The 21,968-nt window shown below is 53.6% G+C and overlaps 1 protein-coding gene across 6 annotated transcripts in view; it reads right to left on the bottom strand.

The window, feature by feature from the left end:
• The window catches only part of OSBP2 (oxysterol binding protein 2), a 181,653-nt gene that overhangs the window by 4,164 nt on the left and 155,521 nt on the right, over positions 1-21,968 (bottom strand). For 3 of the 6 annotated variants that reach the window (XM_012763940.3, XM_075996700.1, XM_012763938.3), the window contains 9 exons: positions 13,045-13,237; positions 12,346-12,463; positions 10,366-10,429; positions 9,914-10,063; positions 8,632-8,877; positions 6,837-6,957; positions 6,456-6,559; positions 6,289-6,384; positions 6,024-6,208 (listed from right to left, as the gene is read on the bottom strand). In XM_012763940.3, the coding sequence (XP_012619394.1) occupies positions 6,024-6,208; positions 6,289-6,384; positions 6,456-6,559; positions 6,837-6,957; positions 8,632-8,877; positions 9,914-10,063; positions 10,366-10,429; positions 12,346-12,463; positions 13,045-13,237 (1,277 nt within the window). Of the gene's footprint in view, positions 1-6,023; positions 6,209-6,288; positions 6,385-6,455; positions 6,560-6,836; positions 6,958-8,631; positions 8,878-9,913; positions 10,064-10,365; positions 10,430-12,345; positions 12,464-13,044; positions 13,238-18,108; positions 18,254-21,968 lie in introns of those variants that run through there. The other 3 variants (XM_075996702.1, XM_012763939.3, XM_075996701.1) reach the window with 3 other exon arrangements.

The following is a 21,968-nucleotide window of genomic DNA, read 5'->3' as shown; positions in this document are numbered from 1 at the left end:
TCATATGACTGGCCATATGTTTCTTCTGTGAAATTCTTGTTCATGACTCTTGCACATTTTCCCATTGGATTGTTTTTGCTCTATTTGTTGTTCAGAAGGTCTTTATGTATTTTTAAATTATTTTTAATTGTGATAAAATAATCATTTTTTAGGTGTTGCATCATTTTTTGCATCATTTTTAATAATTACCTTCTTCAAGTTTATACACTGTCTTTTTACTTTCTTTAAATTGTTTTTTAATGACCAAAAAGTTCTCTTAATGAACAAAAGTATTTTAATATAGTCAAATGCCTCAGTGATTTCTTATGTCTTAAGATATATTTTCTTAATGTCTTAAAGACACTCATCTATATGTTTTACTTAGAATTATTAACTTTTTGTTAAACAATAAGTCAGACTTAATACTTACTGTAAGACCTTTATCTGAAGTCAGTTTTTGTTACAATATAAGGGCATGATTCAGTTAATCTTTTTCCATTTTTTCCCAGATCCCATTTAGTCAACACTTCCATCTTTTCACATGATCCGACATGCCACATTTGTTTTATATCAGAGATACATACATCTTTTAGACTTTTTTGATCATGACATCTTTACAATACTATCTTTCTATCCATGAACAATGCAGCTTTCTCCACTTATTTAGCTCTTTGACATCTTAGTGTAAAGCTTTATTATTTTCTCTATAGAGGTCTTGAATATAAGATTTATTAATATTATAAGGTTCTTGATGTTCTGTCATGATAACCAGCGTCTTCTCTTAAATTGCATTTTTCTAGTCATTTGCTGTTAGTACATAAAAATGCAACTGATTTGTATATTAACCCTATATCTTAGGTACCTAAAATACTTTTTCTCCCATCCAAGTACTAACCAGACCAACCCTGCTTAGCTTCTGAGATCAGATCAGTTCAGGGTGGTGTGGCCATAGACATTTTTCAGAAATCCATTTTTACTGAAATCTGTTATTATGGTGAATTACTTTATGGATTTTCTAATATAAAATAATTCTTGTGTACCCAAATAAATTCAATGTGATTATAGAATGTTATCTTCATACACTGTTGGATTGGATTTTCTGATATCTGTTTTGCATATTTACTTGTATATTCACAAGTGCAATAGGGTAGAACTAATACTTTCCTATTGCTGTCTTAGCTGGATTGGTATGATGGTTATCCTGGCCTCATAGTACAGGAGAGAATATTTCCTCTTTTTTTATGGTCTATAAGACTTTATATAAAATTGGCACATTTCTTGAAAAATTGGTAAAATTCACCTCTAAAATTATCTGGGCCTTGTATTAAGTTTCAAACTACTGCTTCAGTTCCTTAATTATTTATTATAGGATTATTCATGCTTTTAATTTCTTCTAGAGTCAGTTCTTGAAAGTTATATTAATATTTTTCCAAGAATTTGGCTTTCCCATCTGAGTTTTAACTATCTCTATACTTTACATATCATATTAAGCCTTTTTCATTATTTATTTATTTATTTTTGATGCAGAGTCTAGCTCTTTTGCCCCTGGCTAGAATGCATTGGTATGATCATAGCTTACTCTGCAACCTCACTTTCCTTGGCTCAAGGGATCCTCCTGCCTCAGCTCAGCTTTTTTTTTTTTTTTTTTTTTTTTTTTTTGAGATAGAACCTCACTCTGTTGCCTGGGCTAGAGTGCCATGGCGCCAGCCTAGCTCACAGCAAACCTCAAACTCCTGGGCTTAAGCAGTCCTTCTGCCTCAGCCTCCCAAGTAGCTGAGACTACATGGAGGTGCCACCATGGCCGGCTAATTTTTTTCTCTATATATTTTTAGTTGTCCAGATAATTTCTTTCTATTTTTAGTAGAGACAGGGTCTTGCTCTTGCTCAGGCTGGTATTGAACTCCTGACCTCAAAGGATCTTCCTGCCTTGGCCTCTCAGAGTGCTAGGATTACAGGCCTGAGCCACTGCACCCAGCCTGCCTCAGCCTTTTGAGTAGCTGGGACTACAGGTGCGCACTACCACACCTGGCTAATTTTTTCTATTTTTAGTAGAGACAGGGTCTCACTGTTGCTCAGGCTGGTCTCGAACTCCTGAGCTCAAGCCATTCTCCTACCTTGGCCTCCCAGAATGCTAGGATTATAGGCGTGAGCCACCACCACACCTGGCCCATTATTAATATTTATTTCTATCTTGCCAGTACTTTTGTATTTTGTCAGTTGCTTTCTTCCTCAAAGAATCAACTATTGGCTTTATCAAACTTCTTTATTTTACCTTTTAATTTTTTATTGATTTCTGTTCAAGTATATTTTCTTCTTTCTTTGGGTTTATATGTTAAACTTTCCCTAATTTCTTAGAATGGAAACTCAGAAAAGGAAAAGCCTCAACATTAAACTATGTAAGGCAATACATTTCCTTTGAGGCATTTCCTTTTGTTGCATCCAGTCAGTTTTGATCTCTTTCATATCATTCAGTTCTAGGTATTTTAAAATTTCCATTCTAATTTATTTTACCCCTGAGTTATTTGACAACTTAAAATTTTTTTCTAGGCTGGGCATGAGGGCTCATGCCTATAATCCTAGCACTCTGGGAGGCTAAGGTGGGTGGATCACTTGAGGCCAGTAGTTCAGTACCAGCCTGGGCAACATAGCAAGACATGCACTTGTAGTCCCAGCTACTCAGGAGGCTGAAGCAGGAAGATCACTTGAGCCCAGGAGCTTCAGGTTGCAATGAGCCATGATCATACCACTGCAGAGATTCGGCAACAGAGCAAGACCCTGTCTCTTAAAAAAAAAAATCCCCACACATTTAGAATTTTTTTTTTTATCATTTTGTTTGTAACTTCTAATTCAGATGTCTTTTCACAGATTGTGGTCTATATGCTACCTCTGTAAATCTGAGGCTTGCTTTAGGGTTTCATACATGATTTATTGTTACATTCATTCCATGTATACTTGAGAAAAAATATGTTCTCTGTTACACCCATAAACCTGTATATATTGTGTTGTTTTGATCTCCATATCCTTGCTGGGTTTTGTTTTTTGTTTTTTCTCATTTGACCTATCAACTGAGGGATGTTTTAAAACCTCTCATTCTCCCCCTGTAGTGATGGATTTATCAATTGCTCCCTTAAGTATCAATGTTAGCTGTGTATATTTTTGATTTTTGAGGCTGTTTTACTGTATATACAATATTTGAAACTATATTTTCTTGATGAACTCAATTTTTTATTATATAGCGACTTTTCCTTCCTTAATGCTTTTGTCCTACAGTCTATTTTACCTGATGATATGGCTTTTTTTGGTTAGTATCTTCTTGATATGTCTTTTGTGCTTTCAACCTTTGCACAGCTTTATATGGTGGGTGTCTCTTAGAAAGGGCATGTATCTGGATTTTTAAAAATCCAATAAGTAACTAGGAAGCTTTATTTATCATTGATATGCTTGGGCTTATTTCTATACCATGTTAATTTACTGTTTTTGTTTGTCCTTTTTCTTTCTAATCTTATATGACTATTTTAGGAATCTTATAAGTATGTCTTTTCTTTCTATAAGCACTTAGCATTTCTTCACATCCTTGGTGTCCTTCCCCTTTTCCCCAAATCCCATCCTGCTTACATTAGCTAGACTTCTGATTTTGCATTATTATGGGCATATTTTTTTTCTTTGGTCCTAGTAATTGTTTAAAAAAAACCACTTTATCTCATATATTTATTTCAGTGTCATCTGGATTTTTTCCCCTTCCCCCTTCAATACTCTTTTCATTGTGGGTTTTTGTGTGGAAAAACTTCTGAGGCTGTATGACTAAGGATATTTTTTATTTCTTGTAGCCATGCAGGGAGGGACTCTGTCTTATCCCTGTATTTGAATGAGAGCTTGGCTGGACAGAAAATTCTACTTTCTAATTTCATTTTTTTCCTAACATTGAAAATACTACTTTAATGTTGGTGGTTGAAAAATCTAATGTCAATCTAATTCTTTATCCTTGACTGAAACCTTTGTCTCCTCTCTGGAATCTTTATAATTTTCTCTTTGGTATTCTTAATTTAGACTGTACTGTGGTCTAGGTGAATGCTTTTCTTAATTTCTTGTCTTTGGCCTTTTATAGGCCTGTTAAATCAAGGGTCTTTTTATCTTTTTACTTTTATTCTGGAAAATTTATCTTCACTATTTCTTTAACTGTTTCTCCCTCATCTTCATTTAAAAAAATTTCTTTCTTTTCCTTCTGGAATTCCAGTTAAATGTATTATTTTAGTGGTTACCATAGGAATCACAATATAGGTATTTCATACAATCAAAAGTTAATGCGTGGCCGGGCGCTGTGGCTCACGCCTGTAATCCTAGCTCTTGGGAGGCCGAGGCGGGCGGATTGCTCAAGGTCAGGAGTTCAAAACCAGCCTGAGCAAGAGCGAGACCCCGTCTCTACTATAAACAGAAAGAAATTAATTGGCCAACTGATATATATATAGAAAAAATTAGCCGGGCATGGTGGCGCATGCCTGTAGTCCCAGCTACTCGGGAGGCTGAGGCAGGAGGATTGCTTGAGCCCAGGAGTTTGAGGTTGCTGTGAGCTAGGCTGACGCCACGGCACTCACTCTAGCCTGGACAACAAAGCGAGACTCTGTCTCAAAAAAAAAAAAAAAAAGAAATAAAAAAGTTAATGCGTGTCTTGACCCTCCTCCTGGGTAGCTTGAAGGCCTTTGAACAGGTTCCCTTTATTCCTCATCTGACTTATGTGGCTGTGCAGTTCTTTCTAAAATTTTAACCCCACAGGACTTTATTCAACATACACATAGGTTCACATAGTTTTTGTTCTTCATTCGTTCATACATCTCGATTTTCCATCTGGGATCAGGTTCCTTCTGCCTAAGATACATCCTTTAGGGAAGGTCAGCTGGTGGCAAACTGAGTTTTTGTTTGCCAGAAAAATGTCTTTACTTCAACTTCCTTCTTTAAAGACGATCGCCCTAGGTGTATAATTCTATGCTGGCAATGTGTCTTTCAGCACGCGGAAGATAACATCTGACTGTCTTCAGCTCCCATTACTGTTGAGGAGGAGATAGCTGTGTGCTGTTCTTCAGAATAGCACCTGTCACTTGTTTCCTGTCAGGGTGGGGGTCCTCTGCCTGTCTACTGCTCACTGGCCTCCTTCCCTCTCCTTTGACCCCTGTCCCATTGCCCGAGGAGGGGCCTACTCACGGCAGCGGAGTAGAAAATAATGTCTTTTAAAAATCTGGCTGCGTAATAGTTCCTCTCAGTTTCAACAGTGTTTCACTGTATAGATTTAGGTGTACAAACTTGTTTGCTATTTTCTCTTCAGATATGGTCTCTCTCTCCTTCTGGGCGTCTGACTGGAAGCATGCCAGACCCTCCTTTCAAACTTGCTGTGCACAGGCATGCCCAGGGATCTTACCGAAAACGCAGATTCCACTGCAGGTGTTCTGGGGATATGTTTGCACACTAACAAGCTCCCAGGAGATGCTGGTGAACCTGTTCCAGGGACCTCACTCTGCATCACTAAGTGGTAGCCTTCTCTTTCTACTTGTCTTTTCCAGGCTTTGTCCCTTTATGCTCCAATTCATTCATTTCTTCTGATCTGTACTTAGGTGACAGATTTTATTAAACTGTTCCATGGAGTTCTGTTTCAGTTATTTTTCCTTGTATAATTTGTATTTTATTCTCTTGGGAATCTGCTCTGCCACTTTTTAATAGTTTTCCGTTTCCCACAGGTATTTTCAAGTTTGGTTTTCATTTCTTGTAGCCATGCAGGGAAGGACTCTGTCTTATCACCTTGTTTAAAGTCTCTGTATAGAATTTGCTGCCACCTGATGGTTTCACAGTTATTTGCTGTTGGGTGTCTAACTTCCCTTCTGGGATGTCAGCTGTGTAATATTGTTCTCTGTCCACCTGCGGACCTGACCTCTCCACCTCCTGCGCCTGTCACTTGTTTCCTGTCAGGGTGGGGGTCCTCTGCCTGTCTACTGCTCACTGGCCTCCTTCCCTCTCCTTTGACCCCTGTCCCATAGCCTGAGGAGGGGCCTACTCACGGCAGCGGGTACTTCTTCCACAGTATCTTGGCTGGCAGCGTCTGGTACACTGTCTTCTGCTTCCCGTCAGAGCTGGGGCTACTGGGGCTGCTTTGCACGATCTTGGCGCACTCCATCTGTTCATCCCACGAGCCTGACAGCACATACTGGGCCTTGCCCTGGCTATCACTCACCACTCCTGTCACCTGTGGACATTGGCAGGACCAGTATAGGCACATGCACCACTCTGGGCCCCCTGAGGTTTTAAGGGGGGTGCCCTGCTTACCTTCCGGGCTGCCTCTTTGGAGAAGTAGCTGTAGGGCAGGAACTTCAGCTGGCACCGGTCATTGGTTTTATGGTTCACAATCTCAATGTCCCCTGACTAGCGAGAGAGGGTGGTGGTCAGTAGCCAATCCCCAGGCCATACACCCCATCCCCAAGGGCACCCCTGACCTGGTCGATCCAGAGCTTGCCCACAATGATGTTGTGCACAGTGGAGGTGCTCTTCCTCCACACGTAGTGATTCCCGCTGGCCTGGAATTCTAAGTGGATGGCACCTGGAAGCAGGTATAGGTCGGAGGTCATGACCCCTATGTGGGGCTGTGGCCAGCCAGCCTGCCCCTAGGCTACTATCTTGAGACCCAGGAGTCTTCAAGTGGGCTGCGGGTTGGGGTGGGTGGGCCAGGGCACCAGCCAGCAGGAGGCCTGTCCAGGGGAGGCCCCCTGACCAGCCGGGAGATCTTGCCCTGTAAGCCCCAAGCCAGCTTTTAGGCTGGCACAATCCTCCCTCTTAAGCAGAATGTCTTTCCCAGGAAGGTACAGGGCCCCACTCACCCAGTGGCATGATGGAGATGTATTTTCCCCGGAACTTGCTAGAGATGGTGATCTCCTGCCAGAGGCTCCAGCCGTGCTTGGAGCACACGTAGTGTGCAGCTGACGGGGGATGGTGGCTCACCTGAGACCAGACCCAGGATGTGAGCATCTGATGGACACAGGCCCAGACACCACTTCCCCAGCCAGGGAGGGGCAGCCTGCCCCATCCCCAGTACACGCAGCACTGTGGCCATGGAAAGGACACCCCCCTTCCAGTGCTCTCCTGCCTTCCTGGCAGCACCCAGTCTCCACTGTCTGTTCTTCCTCATCTCAGGACTCTGTGGCCGCAGGGCCCCAGGCACCCCTTTCCCCAGCCTACTTACTCCCCCTAGGGTACCAGCCCCGCCCTGGCCTCCTGTTGCCCCCATCACACCTTATATAGTCCCCTGTCTAAGAGGCACCCCCACTCTATTCTTGTGCCTCAGAAGTGCAAGCTCAGACTGCCAACCCTACCAGGTGACAGGTGAGCTGTCCCTGAGCCCAGCTGTTGCCTCCACAAGTCCCCTAGGGCCACCCCCTATGGGCAATCAAATGCAGGGATGTGACCACACAGGCTGGCCGTGGAGCTCTGCCTCCTCCATGCTTTCTCTTCAGGCCCAACCTCCTCCGATTGCTCTGGAGTTTCCCTGGCGCTCTTTTTCATGCCCTTCTTCTAATCCTGAGCAAAGGCTGTCTGCAGTCCCTCCAAAGCACATCCAGCATCCGCCCCTTCCACCATGCCCACCCCCACACCGCACCAGAGGGATCCGCACCCAGGTCAGGGCCAGGCCTCCCACGCAGAGCGAAGTCAGAGCCTCTGCTGTTTCCGCTCCACCCGCATCTCCTTTCCTCCCCACTCTCTCTGCGTCAGCAAAACTGCTCCCTCACCACCCCTTTTCTAAAATAGCCAGAAGCATCCAGGGTGCGTGCCACCCCCCCAGGCCCATGAAAACAGGAGCCACATCTGTTCACTTCCCGGCTGCACCCTCAGTGCCTCAACAGCACGTGTCACATGGAGGGCACTTAACATGTGCTGAATGGAGACAGGTATTTCCTTCGTGGTTCAAGCCAAGGACTCTGGGGGTCACCCTGGCTGCCCCCCGTGTTGGCCACCTGAAGTGTCAGAAAATCTGTGGGCTCTGGCCTCCCCCATCCTCAGGTCTGGCTGCCCCCCCTGCACCCCCCCGCGTGGGTCACTGCAGCCAGATCCTTTAGCCGGCACGGCTCTGTGACCAGTTGGCCTCCTGTGCTCATCCCCTGAGCCACACCCATACTGGCACCAACAGATTCGCCTCTTTTCCAACAATGGGCTGAGGCTTCTGGCCTGCCCGGCCTGGGTCTTGGCCTATCTCCTTGGGGAAGGGATGGCGAAGGGGTGGGGGAGACAGAGGCTGCTACTGGCAGGGACAGAGTCCATCCCAACGCGCACGGCTCCTCCTGCATGCCGCCCTCCAGCTCAGTGGTGACCCCACACTCCAATCTGCCCAACTCCCCAGCAGGGCCTGCAAATGTCCCTCCACCTCTGCTCCATGGCCCCTGGCCAGGAGCTGTGTCCTCCCCTTTCCCACACGCCAGACCTGAGCCTGTCCTCACCAGGCTCTCCTCTCATGTCCCTACCATGAGAGGCCCCGCTGGAACTCAGCGTGATGGCCCCTTGGCCATGGGCGGTCGGGGTCAGAGGCCACATTCCCATCTGTCTTGCTCTGACCCTGGGCTTGGCAGGAGCATCTTGGCCAGATGTGAGCGGGCACTGCCAAGTACCAGGCTGGCCACTCACCTGCTCACAGAGGGAACGCAGGCCCATGTCATCAAGGCGGTCCAGCTCGAAGGTCTCCCCCAGCATGGGGTTGAAGGGCTTGGCGATGCGGTGCACGGTGGTGGAGTAGGAGGACACGGAGAAGGCGGCCACCAGGCACATCTGCTCCACGGAGCTGGTGCAGTGCGCCGCCTTATCCAGCAGTTGGTGGTACTCCAGGTCCTCGGTCAGCCGCTGGAGCATGGACAGGGGCTCATTGAAGTTCACCTGTGGGGGTGGGGATGGTCAGTCTGGGCACCAGGTCCTGGATTTCCTCGGATGTTCAGGGCCATCCCTGCTCAGACAACATCTTCACAGTGAGGTTCCTTGGACAACCCTGACCAACACTGCAGCCCCTCACCCTGTTACCTCCCTGGCCCCTCCTGCCTCAGTTTCCTCATCAGCCTTCCTCACCTTCTGGCATGTTGCCTCGTATACACTTGTATGTTCACTGTCACTTTGCCCTGAAAGAGGGACACCCCACAAAGGCCAGAGTTTCTGACTTGTCCACAGCTGTCTCATCAATGCCGAATCACAGGAATCAGAGAACATATAAGTGAATGGTCAAACGAATCTATGAGTGGAGGAAGCGTGTCTTCCTCACAGTTTCAGCTGCGATGCAGGCTCTCCGTGGAGGGGCCGACAGAGGACGGGTGAGCCTCTCAGGGTGCCCGTCTCGGTCTCGGGCAGGGCAGGTTCATGTTCCCCATGATGCCGTTGGCTGAGAATCTTTGCTGTGTCATCTCCTCCCCAGTGCGCATGTGGACACAGGCCAGAGATGTGAAGGAACTTATCTGAGTCACACAGTGAAACCATTTGACCTAGAGCCCCTGAACCCTTCCTCAGTGGAGATGCCACCACAGCTTGTGGTGGCACAAGGGTCCCAGCTCTGCCTTGGCCTGCCTGACCCCAATGAGCCTCTGCTTCCTGGAGAAGGTACCAGTGATGCCTCCCAGCATGGAGCATCTGTCACCTCCTCACAACAGCCCAATCCCGCCACTCCCCATATACAGACTTGGGGCGGCGGGGCTCCTTGTTCCCCACGTCTCTGATCGAGCCCCTGCCCTCACAGCCTGGAGACCCTGCTCTCCGAGGGACTGGGCAACACTGACAATTAGATAATTAGTTACGTGCTCCTCACGTGCCATTCAGAAAATGACACCCTGGGGCTGCATGTACTTCACACAGGCCATTGATTCTCGTCCATGTACAGGAAAACAGCCCCAGAGGACCCACCAAGGCTGCCCCACCCTGAGCCACCTACCGGCATGGGGATCCTGGAGAGCTCCCGGCCGATGCAGTTCTTCATGATGCTCCAGAGGTTAAGGCTGTAGTTGGGCTTGTTGGGGATGCTGACTCTTCTCTTGACCTTGGATGAATCCTTGGGCACAAGTGAGGCAGCATTAAGCACCTCCTGCCAGAGAAGTAGGGCATGCCTGTCAGCCTAGGCCAGAGCTCCCCCTCAGCCTCTAGATCCCTGCCCTGCCCTCTGACCCTCTGAGGACTAGCGCCAGGCTGGCCTCCAGCACGCTGCTGCCAGGAGGGCAGGTAGCTCTGCCTGGACTACTGAATTGGAGGCATATCAGGGACCTGAAGGCAGCCAGAGCGCTGGGCCTGCCTGGTGGCCTCCAGCTCTTGGTGCTAGCCTGTCCCTCTCAGCCACCTGGAGCTTGGCCCCAGGCCAGAGCTGCCTCTTAGCTTTTAGGGTACACCCACCTCACTTGCGTTGTCTGATGAGGTCCAGTCCACTGAGCCTGCCCCAGTTCCACCTTCGGCTTTTCTTCAGAAAACAAAAAGGGGGAAGCAAGTTAGTGACAAATCGCAAGGCTTCGGGACCTGGCCCCACCTCCTATGCAGATGCCTCAGTGAGGGCTGAGGGCACCTGCCCAAGGCTACTTCTAATGGAGGAATCTACAATTCAGGACACTCAAGGTGGGGGCTGAGGAGCTCGGGTCAGCAATTTGGAGGGGTCCTCACCCGCTGACGCCCCTGGCAGCAGCTGCTCAGCGAAGCCCTTGTTTGGGGTCCCTGCACTCTTCCTGTCCTGGGCTGGCTGACCCAGGCCCAAGATGAAGCTGGGTTGGGCACCACCTCTGGGACAGCCTCGTAGAGGCCCATCAACCCCTTTTTGTCGCAGACCCATGTGCCCTCATTCTCTGCTTGTCTGACTCCCACACTGGGGCTCCTGGAGAGCAGGAAGGGCGTCTGACGCCCCCCTCCCAACCCCGTGCCCATGGATACTTGAGCCGGAGATGGTCGGCTGTGGCAGCAGGGGGTGCTGTTCTTGAGGGGCCAAGGCTCTGTGGGAGTCCCATGGAGGGGTGACCCAGGCCCACTGGGCAGTAACAGGCACTCAGCAGTCAGCACCTCAGAACATGGGAAGGAATCACCGGGTCCTTACAGGAACCGAGCCCTGGGGGCTCCTGGCTTGTGAGGGGTGGGCAGGGCCGAGGCAGCCCAAGCAGCACCTTCCTGGCTGCAGCTGGTGATGCGGAGGAAGTTAGTTCAGAGCAGCCAAAAGCCATGCTAACTTTGAGAACAGTGTAAGCAATTTTAAAATGTTCCTGGGAAATAGAAAATGACTGTGAGCTGCTGGTGGGACTGGAAACTCCCTGAAGGGTAGTAGGGAGTCAAACAGCCCTTTCCCTGGAAGGTTCTGGGACAGGGAGGTGATAGAGCATGTGGGTCCACGGAGGACAAGCACCAGGTGAGAAAGGAGTGGCCCGTTGTGCCCAGCCTGCTTGCCTATCTCATGCTCTCCCTGCACACGCGGTGCACAGGCATGGCCACGCGCACGGGTGTCTGCTCTGTATCCCGACGTTGTTGTTTTCATTGCTGGTAAATGTCCCGGTCACAACCGTGTTGCATGGGTCACACACTACAGAGTGACATTTTGGTCAACGATGGATGGCATATATGATGGTGGTCCCTTAAGATTATCATACTGTATTTTTACCGTACCTTTTCTCTGTTTCGATAGATAAATATTTGCCACTGTGTTACAGTTGTCAGCAGTGTTCAGCACAGTCACATGCTGCACAGGTTTGGAGCCCACGGGCCGCGGGCTCTATCATCTGGCCTAGCGTGTAGAAGGCGTCCCGGCTAGGTCTGTGGAAGTACACTCTGGGATGTTCCCACAAGACAATGAAATCGCCTAATGACACGTTTCTCAGAACGTATCCCCGTTGTTAAATGAAAAGTGACCGTATTTAGAAACATCCTGAAAGAGTAGGCTTTTATGAAAAATGAAACAAAGGCTTGGAAATAGAAGATGAGAAACTTCCTGCATCTCTCATCTGTCCTCCTGACACGGTGGAGGGAGCCATTGGGAGCCCATGCAGCTCTGAATCAGTGAGCCAGGGTCTTCGGACCCCAGCCGTGGGACCCAGCCTCTACCCTACCTCCACACTGGAACTGGATCCAGCCAATGCCCTGTTCTCCATCTCCATCTCCATTTTAAATTAAAATTCTCATATAAACTTTATGTAGGCACCTCAAATCTTTTTGATTTGAGGAAGGAAAGAATCTAAACAAAAATCCTATCTGGAGCAAGATTTAAAAAAGGAACCCCCCCCCCAAGTGTACAGAGCTGGTGAAAAAGAAGGGCAGATGGAACCTAAGAACGAGGTGGGAAAGGCTGCCCCCGTGGGAGGGTCCTCCCAGGCCACGGCCGTTCCTGCTAGGCAAGAGCCACACCTGTCTTCCTTGGCCTCGGTGATCACGGTGATGAAGGATGTGGCGTCTTCCATGGCATCAAAGTACTCGGTATCTTCATCTTCCTCACTGTCCTCTCCTTTGTGAGTCGAGAGGCTTCCTAGAAACACACGGAGCCGCTGCTTTAGTTCTCAACTTGAAAAAAGGCCCACCCTGCCTGCCTGAGGAAGTCCAGAGCGAAGGGCATCCCCCTGTCTGCCCCGCCCTACCCCGGCCGCCCACTCCCCTCCCGCCTGCACTGCGGCTGCCTTGCTCCTTTTCCTGGGATGAGACGCTTTCCTTTCAATGTAGTCATTGCTCAAGGCTCCTTCTGGAAGCCTCCCCCAACTCTCAACACATGGGTCAGTCTGTGGCCCAGCTTCCCTTTCTGATGGACGCCCTGCCCAAGGTCACGTGGGCAGCCACCAGGCATCCCTGCCACAAAGCGGATAGTGGGGCTCATTTCACATTTCTTTTGAGACTCTGAACCTAGTACAGGGATACTGTTGCCAGTCAGTGATGGGCAGGAACGTATGAAGCCAGCTGGGAGGCAGGCCACAGCCGGCCAGGACGGGCGCACATGTGGACACACTAAGGGGTGTGTATGGGGGCATGGCAGAAATTGTGTAAGTGCAGCCAGTGGCAGAGAGAGAAGCTGAAGGTTGAGCAATGGACCCAACCCAGCCGGCCAGCCCCACTCACCCTCACTGCAGCTCTTGGTGGGGTTGTTGGACCGGCCGGGGGCGCTGCGGAAGGCCCGCTCGAGGCTGTTGTGCTGCTTGGCTAACTGTTCGATGGTTTCCTCCAGGTGGGCGCGCTGCTCCTGCTCATACTGCAGCGCCCGCTGCCATTTCCGGCTGTGTGTCTCTGCTAGTTCCAGGAAGTCCCTGCAGGCCTGTGGCGGGGGAGTGGCAGTGTGAGCCCCAGGCCTCCAGCGGGGGCTTGTCTGCTCCTACCTGCCACACCCTTACCTGCCCAGCTGCAGGGACAGGGAAGAAGGCCCTGGGAGTGCTGTCTAGCCTCCTTCCCTCTGCCAGGTGCTCAGAAACAGGTTTGCTGCCCCTTTGGCCTCTGTGGGGACGTGAACCCTGGCACCCGCGCTGGTCAGCTTCCCACAGGATGCTGTTGGGAGAGCACCACTCCGGGCGTCACTGGTCTGAACGCTGCCTCCCAGTACAGCCCCCTGGAGCTGGAGGACGCTGAGTCTTTTGCTCATCATGGTGAGGCCTGAGCTTTCTGCTGCCACGTCCTCACTGCATGCTGGGCCTCCAGTATGTCACTGATCCCTGACTACACTGGAACCCAAGACAGCCCTGGCAGCTCAGTCCAGTCCCTGGCTTTGGCACAGAAGGAATGAAAGCCACACTCTGCTGTACTACCCAGCTCAGAGGCAACAGGTCTTATCTGGCAGAACTGGGACTGGAACTTTCCACCAAGTTACGTCACAGTCTGAGTCTGTATCATACAACTCTGCTTTTAAGTTTCCCCCTTTAAGCTTGTGGCATAGTATGACAGCCACATTCTTTTTAGCTTTCCAGGTGCATTGGTGGTTCCATCACATTCTTATAAAGCAGGGGTCACGGCCGGGCGCTGTGGCTCACGCCTGTAATCCTAGCTCTTGGGAGGCCGAGGCGGGCGGATTGCTCAAGGTCAGGAGTTCAAAACCAGCCTGAGCAAGAGCGAGACCCCGTCTCTACTATAAATAGAAAGAAATTAATTGGCCAACTGATATATATATATAAAAAATTAGCTGGGCATGGTGGCGCATGCCTGTAGTCCCAGCTACTCGGGAGGCTGAGGCAGAAGGATCACTCAAGCCCAGGAGTTTGAGGTTGCTGTGAGCTAGGCTGACGCCACGGCACTCACTCTAGCCTGGACAACAAAGTGAGACTCTGTCTCAAAAAAAAAAAAAAAAAAGCAGGGGTCAGTCACTTTGTCATTACAGTAGAGAGGAAGGCCCCAGCCTCAGCTGTCCCTGGAAGGCAGTGAGGCCAACGTGGGGACCTCTGGATTTGCTCTTTCTGGACAACTGCTTTAACCCAGTAGGAGGGGACCCGTTTCCTTGGCCCACGCCTGCATCGGTGGTCTGACTGCAGCTCCCCCGTACTCCTCCCCACCCCTTATTGGACCAGCCACCCCGGAGTGCCCACTGGGCTCCACACACATCGCACGCTGTCTGACTCAGAGCGTCAGAGACAAGCCAGCCTGCAGAGAGGGAGGCCCACAGGCCTCCTCTGAGACCCGGGGATAAGGCAGCACTGTCTCCAAGGGCTGTTGGGAGGAAGTGGGGAGGTGATGCAGAGTACTGGGCCAGGGTGCACTGCACAGACAGCCTTGGGGGCTACCACCCACATCTGCACCTGGCTCCTGGCACTCAGGCCTTCCACCACCAGCAGCTTCCAGTGCCCCTCAGACCTCTTCTGCCATGTCCCCAGAAAACCACCTGGTCCCGCCCCAGTCGGGCCCACCCAGTCACCTGCCAGCTTGGTTAGTTTCTCCAGCGATTGTGCCTGTTTCTCTCCACCATAACCTGCTTCCCGTGGAATCCCCAAAAGTCAGCAAATGCTTCACAATATCTGCTGGCTGGGTGGCGCCTGCCAGGGAGCTGGGGCTGATGGCAGTGGGAATGAGCCAAGGGGGTGTGTCCTGGGCCTCCTGAGGACCAGCCCCTCCAGGGGCGGGCAGCCTCTCCCCTCCCTCTGCAGCAGGGTGCCCTGCCCGGGCTCAGCTGGCTCACCAAACAGGGAGAGCCTGGGCCCCCATAGCTGGTCTGTCTGGAGGGAATGGACCCCAGCCTGGGACTCCAGAGTTCTGGCTGCTCAGCTGGCCCAGGGACATCATTCCTCTAACAAGCCCTTCTCTGGGCACCTTCTCTCCACTGACTGCCCCTCACCCAGCACTCTTGCAGGGTGGGTAGGGCATGGGTGTCCCTTCTCATTCTGACAATGTGGAAATGTAGCTTGCAAATGCAACATGACCTGCCCAAGGAAACCAGCAAAGTGTAGTGGAAAAAGGCACACCACGAGTCAGAAAGCCTGGGTTCTGGCACAGGCCACCCGGCCCCCTGAGCCCGTGTCCTCACTATGATACAGACAGTAATGCCTGACCCTGCACTCACAAACTTCCCCGTCTCAGCTCACCCAGAAAAATCCTCAGGGTAGGACAAGTGAGATCATCCCTATGTGACAGATGGAGAAACTGAGGCTCAGTTCCTGGCAGCTCCCCCTCAAAGGCAGCAGGCTCCAAGGAGGCACACACTCACTCCAACCTCAGGTTCAAGGTCCTCCCCATGCTCCCTGGAAAGGTCTGGGTCCAGGTCTCTGCCTGGCCACACCTGAGCAAGGATTTACACTGACAGGTGTCCTGGCACAGGTTGGGGCAGGAAGGAGAGCCCGTCTCAGGGAAGGAAAGAAATCACCTATCTTACGCACTTAACAGGGCCCTCAAGGCGGGAGAGGCTATGTCCATGCTGGTTAAAGATCTGGGGCTATTTTGAGTTTGCAAATTATGAGTCTATAAGGCTCCCCCTTGGGTGTGGAGCTGTAGTCACTGGCCACCGTGCAATTTAGTGGGCCTGGGAGGGCCCTAGCTCTGGGCCCAACTCTACCACTCCCAGGCTGGTGTCCTGGAGCCAAGGCCTTCACTGCCCTGGGTCCTACAGTGGCCTCCCTACCTCCCCTGTAGCCCCATCCCTCCTTCACTGCTGTACACCTCAGGGTGGGGACTGTGACAACAGACATAGTGACACCCCATATCCCAGTAGCCAGACCATAAGGCATCTCTTTGCCAGTTCTACGCCAGTGGGTATAAGGGGTGGTGGCAGGTGGAGGGGGCAGGGTACCCCTCTGAGTGCTTCGGAAGCATTCCAGATCCTACAGGAGCCCCATGAAATGGGTGGACAGAGACCTTCACTGCATTCCAAGACAGTGAACTGAGGTTCCGATGGCATCCAGCAAGGAGGCGGCAGAGCCAGATCTGGAACCCAGGTCCTCAACCCAGAGCTGGCTCCACCGCCTGCCCCCTGCCTGCTGTGCCCATGAGACCTATGTCCCCATGTCACCTTTGCTTGCCATGGCCCTAAGCTTGACCCCACTGCTAAGTTAGTCTTGATTCCTGCCACCTGTTTACTGTGCTGCTGCTGCTGGCACAGGTCAGCTGTGCTAGGCAGGTGGCTAGGCCCTGCCGAGCTGGCCTCATGGCAGGTACAGGGTGCGGGTGAGGAAGACAGCTTGTGTCAGTGGAGGAGAATGCTCTCGTCTCCCTGGGCCACACTTCAGGGAAGTCCCTTGCCAGTTCCCCCTGCTCCCCCTGCAACCTCCTAAGACTCAGAGCAAGGGAGAAGGGGCTGCCCAGGTCAACAAGGGTGTGACTGGGTCTGTCTGGCCCCAGGGCTATGTTCCTTCCATACAACCAGGCCACCTCCACACAAGGCGTGGTCCCCTCATTTGTCCACCTTGGAGTGAAGGCGCAAAGGGCAGGGCTGTGCCGTGCATGGCGAGAAATAACAGGTGTGTCATAGTTTTCTGGGTTCTACTAGTCCGTGGGCCCTGCCCCCCACCGCCCCTTCCCTGCGCCGTGGCAACTGCTCCTTCACTTCCCGCCGGCCCTCTGAGATGTCAGTCAGGTTGAATGTACAGGCGCTTTGCTTTTATATGCCTCATCTCATTTAACACAAGACTCATGGAAGAGCTGGCAACAGTTCCCACACGCTCACATCTGAGGACGGCTGGCCTTCCCAGCAGCAAAAGGGAAGAGGGAAAGATGAACACGGAGTGTGGATGAATCAGGATCCCTACCTCCTATCCTCGCTCTCCATGGGCTCTAGATACTTTAGAAATGACCATTTTCTCCGCCAAGGGACGGTGGAGTGCCGGCTGTTTACCGCAGGCCCAGGCAGCTGACAGCTTCAGCTGGGCCAGCTCCCGGCCCTCTTCAGCCTCCCTGGGTCACCTCCTGCCCAAGCCCTCGTGTGTGGCCCACCAGGTATTGTGTCTTCCTGCCCTTCCCTGGCTCAACCCCAAACGAACCTGCTTATTCTGAAGCTGCCCGTCACGCCGCACGCCCGGGCTGTCTGGGGCATTCCCACAGGCACCGGAGTGCCTTTTCTGGAGTAAGCATGACTGAGGAGGTGGCTCAGAGAGGCCAAGGGACTTGCCCAAGGCCACAGGGAGGCGCGCGTAGGGGCAGGGTCCGAGTCCCTGTGCCTGCAAGTCTCCCAGGGCACGGGACAAGCGTTGTCACAGCTAAATCTGTATTGCTGTCTGGGAGCAAGGGCAGACACGTCGTGGGATCCCGTGGCCTTGCTGGTGTGGAGCTGGGTCCCCAGGGGATGGTAACAAGGAGACCTGGGAATAATCCTGTCTAAGCAGCAGTGCTGGCCGTCGCCTCAGGGGGAAGGGGCTCCGCCTGGCACCCTTGACCCCAGCAGAGTCCACAGGATCCAGCTGCTGGCCGATGACATGGCCAGGTGTGACCTCCAAATACCTCACAGCCACCATAGGGCTGCCCGGCACAGTGCAGCAGCGAGACAGGAAGGCAAATCCCCTGGGACAGCTAAGCCTCATTCGGGTCACAGGTGACTAGGTTGGGCACATGCAGATTGCATAGTGTCACAGTTACATAAAGCGGGGAGCAGGTGGAGGCCGCTGCATCCTAATATCGAGGGGCTTATGTGGTTGGACCCAGGGCCTTTGCCACAGCCACGGTTGGGGGTCACCTGCAGTAGACGAGCTGCCTGGCCACCCCCTACACCCCTGATACACCCACCTGGTGTCCACGCCCAACTCCCAGGGTCTCCTCTGCCACCACTGGCCTTCTCCAGGCCCCATCCCGGCCGTGCTGTGGAGAGAGGCAGGTGCCCGGCCTGGCCCCGCCGCCCTGGAATGCTGAGCTGGGCTGTGCCACGCTCGTTAAGCTGGATTAGGCCTGGGGCCTGGCAGAGGGGCCGGCGGGGGGAGAAGTGGGGAGGCTGCCGGGCCACAGGGAGGGCCCTGCTGACCCTGCTGACCGACCATGTTTGGGCCTGACCCTGCCCAGGCCCAAACCTGGTCGCATTTCCCTTGAGGCTCTATGACAACTATACCTAGGGCCAGGGAGCTTGTGCCCAGCCCTGTGCAGGAGAGAAGACTTAGCCGAACCGAAGTCCCCACCCACACCACACTCCCGTCCTCAATCGTTCCAGGGGAGGGGAATGAGTCCAGCTGGAAGCCGGAGCCAGTGTCTGGGCCCTGCACAGGGGATGCCTCACCGTCCACCCTGGGGCAGGCCCGTACCTCCTGGGCCTCCGTGTCCTCCTGATTCTGTGACCTGTTAGGTCAATTGTCCTCCAAATGGGGACAGGGTTCTAGTCTCCCAGCCCTGCCCCTTTCACACACCGAGTCCCCCTCCCCCCAGGGCTGTGGCAAGGGTGCTGGTGGAAGGGCCACGGGGAATGCAGGTGCTCCCAAGATGCAGAGGGCCTGGCTTGGGGTGTAGGGTGCCCCTAGCTCCATGGGGAGGGCAGGGAGCCCGTTGAGCTGTCCCTAAAGGGTGGGTCCTTACGCTGGGGCTGGCCCTGCCAGCCCACTGGGGATGCTCCTGCCTGGGAAGTCTAGCCTGGTGAAGGAGGGTGTGAGGGCTGCGACCCAGGGGAAACCAAGTCAGGGTCCACGCCATGTGAGCTCCAAAGGGAGGTGCTGCTCGTCATCTTGACAGGTGCCCCATGGGACAGACACAGAGTGTCTCTGACCTGGAAACCTTTGCCCATCTGCACCGTAGGGGAAGGACAAACTCTAATCGCTTTTGCTGTTCCTAATCCTAATCCTGGCAGACAATCGCACTGCTCTCCAAACACAGGCGGGTTATAGGGCATGAGGTCACCCCGCCTGGGTCCTCTGTCTGTCCTGTGTGTGGCCCAGGGCAGCCTCTCGAGTTCACAGGAGTCTTTGGAGCCAGGACTCTGCCCAGGCCTGGCCTTCAGTGGCTGCTGGCAGCCACCAGCTTCCTCCAGGGTCACTGCCCTCCTAGATAGGGACGTGAGAACTGCTGGATGTGGGGGTGGTGGCTGTCGCGCTCCTGGAGGAGGTGGGAAGAAGGGCCAAAGGCCCAGAGGCTCCAGGCTGGGTGACTGGCTCTGTCTCTGGCCATCGGCACACGCAGCAGGTCCCAGTAACCCTGGGCCCAGGGAGGACGGGAGAAAGGGCTGTGCTCCCACCTGCAGCCAGGCCGGGACCTGCCAGGCATCTGACATGCCTGCCCTGCAGTGGCACTCTGGTGTCTGGGCTTCCGGTGGACTGGTGGAGGACTCTGCCTCTGCTGGGCTGAGGCTGCCCCCTCCACACTGGTCCCCACATGGCCCTCATTACCCCGCCTCTCACTGGCCTGCAGGCAGCGACTGGGGTGGAAGTCACGGAGGGTCGTGGTGTCCCTGAGCCCCTCTGCATGGCCAGGGGATGCATGGGAGTCAGCGGGGTCTCGCCTCCCTCCCGCTGAGGAGCGTGCGCTGGCCCCACTTTACACGGATGAAGCCCACGTTCAGCAGACGCCCCACAAAGGCGGCAGGAAGTGCTGACATTCAGGCCAGCTCTGGCCCAGGAGCTGCCACACCGGATGAAGCTCGGCCACCTTAAGTGTCCAAGACCAAGAGTGGGGACCTCTGCAGCCACAGTGCTGGGGGCCCCTCTGGCCCGGCCAAGCTGCCACGCTGTGTATTCGTCACCCTCTCGGCGCACACGAGCTGAGCTCACTGCGACACTGGGCACAGCTGACTGGCACACGGCTCCAGCCCTCCCTAAAAGCCACCAGGCACGGACGTGCCCTCTCCTCCCAGTGACTCACTCTGGGCACTGGCGAGGCAGCTCTCCACTTCAATTAAAACTTTAAATAGCCCTTTCCCCATTCAACACGGTTACCCCTTGTGCACAGGATCCAACGCCATCTGGCTACCAGTTTGCCAACTGATTTTAGACAATTCTGGAATCTATTTTTACCCATCTGCCCAGGCCTCAAATGAGTAAGCTGGCAGGAGCACGGCAGTGGTCAGCTGGACAGGAACCTGCCCCACGGGCCCTGGGAGGACGAGTGAGGGCAGCTCCGGGCCCCTCACCACTGTCTGGGGCGGCCGAGGACCCCCATGACCTGCTGGGCCGTGAGCCAGACGGGCCGGAGAAGCCTCAGAGCGTTTCCAGTGAGCGGCTCCTTGTGACACACCTTTATTTCTCCGATGCCTCTGGGTACCTGTCTCCACCTGCTCGTTTCCCACTCTGGCTGCCCAGGGCCCTTGATGCACTTTGCCCTGGCGGCCCTGTCCACCTGGAGTGTCCCCTGAGCCCACTCCATCAAACCCTGGCTGTGCTGGGCGCTCCTGTGCAGGCTTTCCTGCGTCCTTGCCATCGGGATGTCGCAGGCGCCCACCCTGCCCCGCCGGCTCTGGAGCAGGCACCAAAGTGTGTCTCTTATGGGACGCTACCTTCCTTGGTAAACCCAGGGACCAGGGTACAGGGTCTGTCGCATCTGGGCCCGCTGAGGTGGGCCTGGTGAAAGCACCCTGCTGGCCAGCCCCGCTCGCCCTGCCTTCTGTCCCCCCGGCACCTCGCCGGGCTTTGGGCCTTTGTGGGGCCCAGCCCCAGCTGGTTCTGCTCACTCACCGGCGGCACAAAACCCTTCCTGGGTAGGGCCCTCCTGCATCCTGTCACCATGTGGAGTGCCAGGGCGGCGCTCCTGGTGGCCCAGGCCCACACCTTCAGGTCCGTCCTCATGCACGATGGCTGTTTCTCACCCACAGCAGCTCTGCTGGCTCCTCCCGCCAGCACCAGCTCCTCACTCCGTCCAAGGGCCTCCCACAGGGTCTCCAAACACCTGCCCTGGCCTCGCGGGCACCCCTTCTCCAAGCAGCAAGGGCTCTTGCTCAAACACGAGCCAGATCGCGCCACTCGGCCTCACGAGTCCCTCCTCGCCTCATTCCAAGTGGAAGGCAGAATGCTCTCAGCACAAGGTGCCCTGTGACTGGCCTCCTGTCCCCTCCTACCTCCCCTTCCACGGCTCCCAGCACTCACTCCACCTGCGGCCACCCCAGCGCCTTGCGCCCCTGCTCCCTAGATAGCCCTCGCCCTGCAGCCAGTCTGCCTGTGACCCCTCACCCCATCCCACCTCATGAGGCCTTTCCTCTGATGGTCTGTTTGCCTCTGACGTCCCACGTCACCCTTGAGATTACAGCTCCCCTTGGGGATGCAGGGCCCACAAGGGTGGGGCTGTGCTCGCTGTGTCCCCAGCGCCTAGAACTGGGCGTGGCTGGATGACGGAGGTGTCCTGTGCACCTTGGCATCCGCCAGCAGCTGCACAGTCCCCGCCTGCAGAGGTGCTCACTGGGAGCCGGCAGGGCGAACCTGGGCACGCCAGGCTCCTGAGGGCTACAGGGGCTCACGTGGTTGGAGGGGCCAAGTCCTGGGCCCCTGCGTGAGTCACCAACTATGAGGAACCTCTCCCATCTCGGGTGTGGGGTCGAGTCTGCCTTGCTTGGGCCCCACCTGCAGGGCTGGGAGGGGCAGGGGCAAGCCCACAGAGCCCAGCGGCCAGCCCACGGAGGGGCCTCAGGGCTGCAGAAGGAGACCACTGCTGGCACCTGCCACCCAACCCCCAGTGCCTCCTAA

Source organism: Microcebus murinus, chromosome 22 (genome assembly GCF_040939455.1).
Source record: "Microcebus murinus isolate Inina chromosome 22, M.murinus_Inina_mat1.0, whole genome shotgun sequence".
NCBI lineage: Eukaryota > Metazoa > Chordata > Mammalia > Primates > Cheirogaleidae > Microcebus > Microcebus murinus.
Note: the sequence above shows the minus strand (reverse complement) of the source record. Positions and strands in the feature narration are given on the sequence as shown.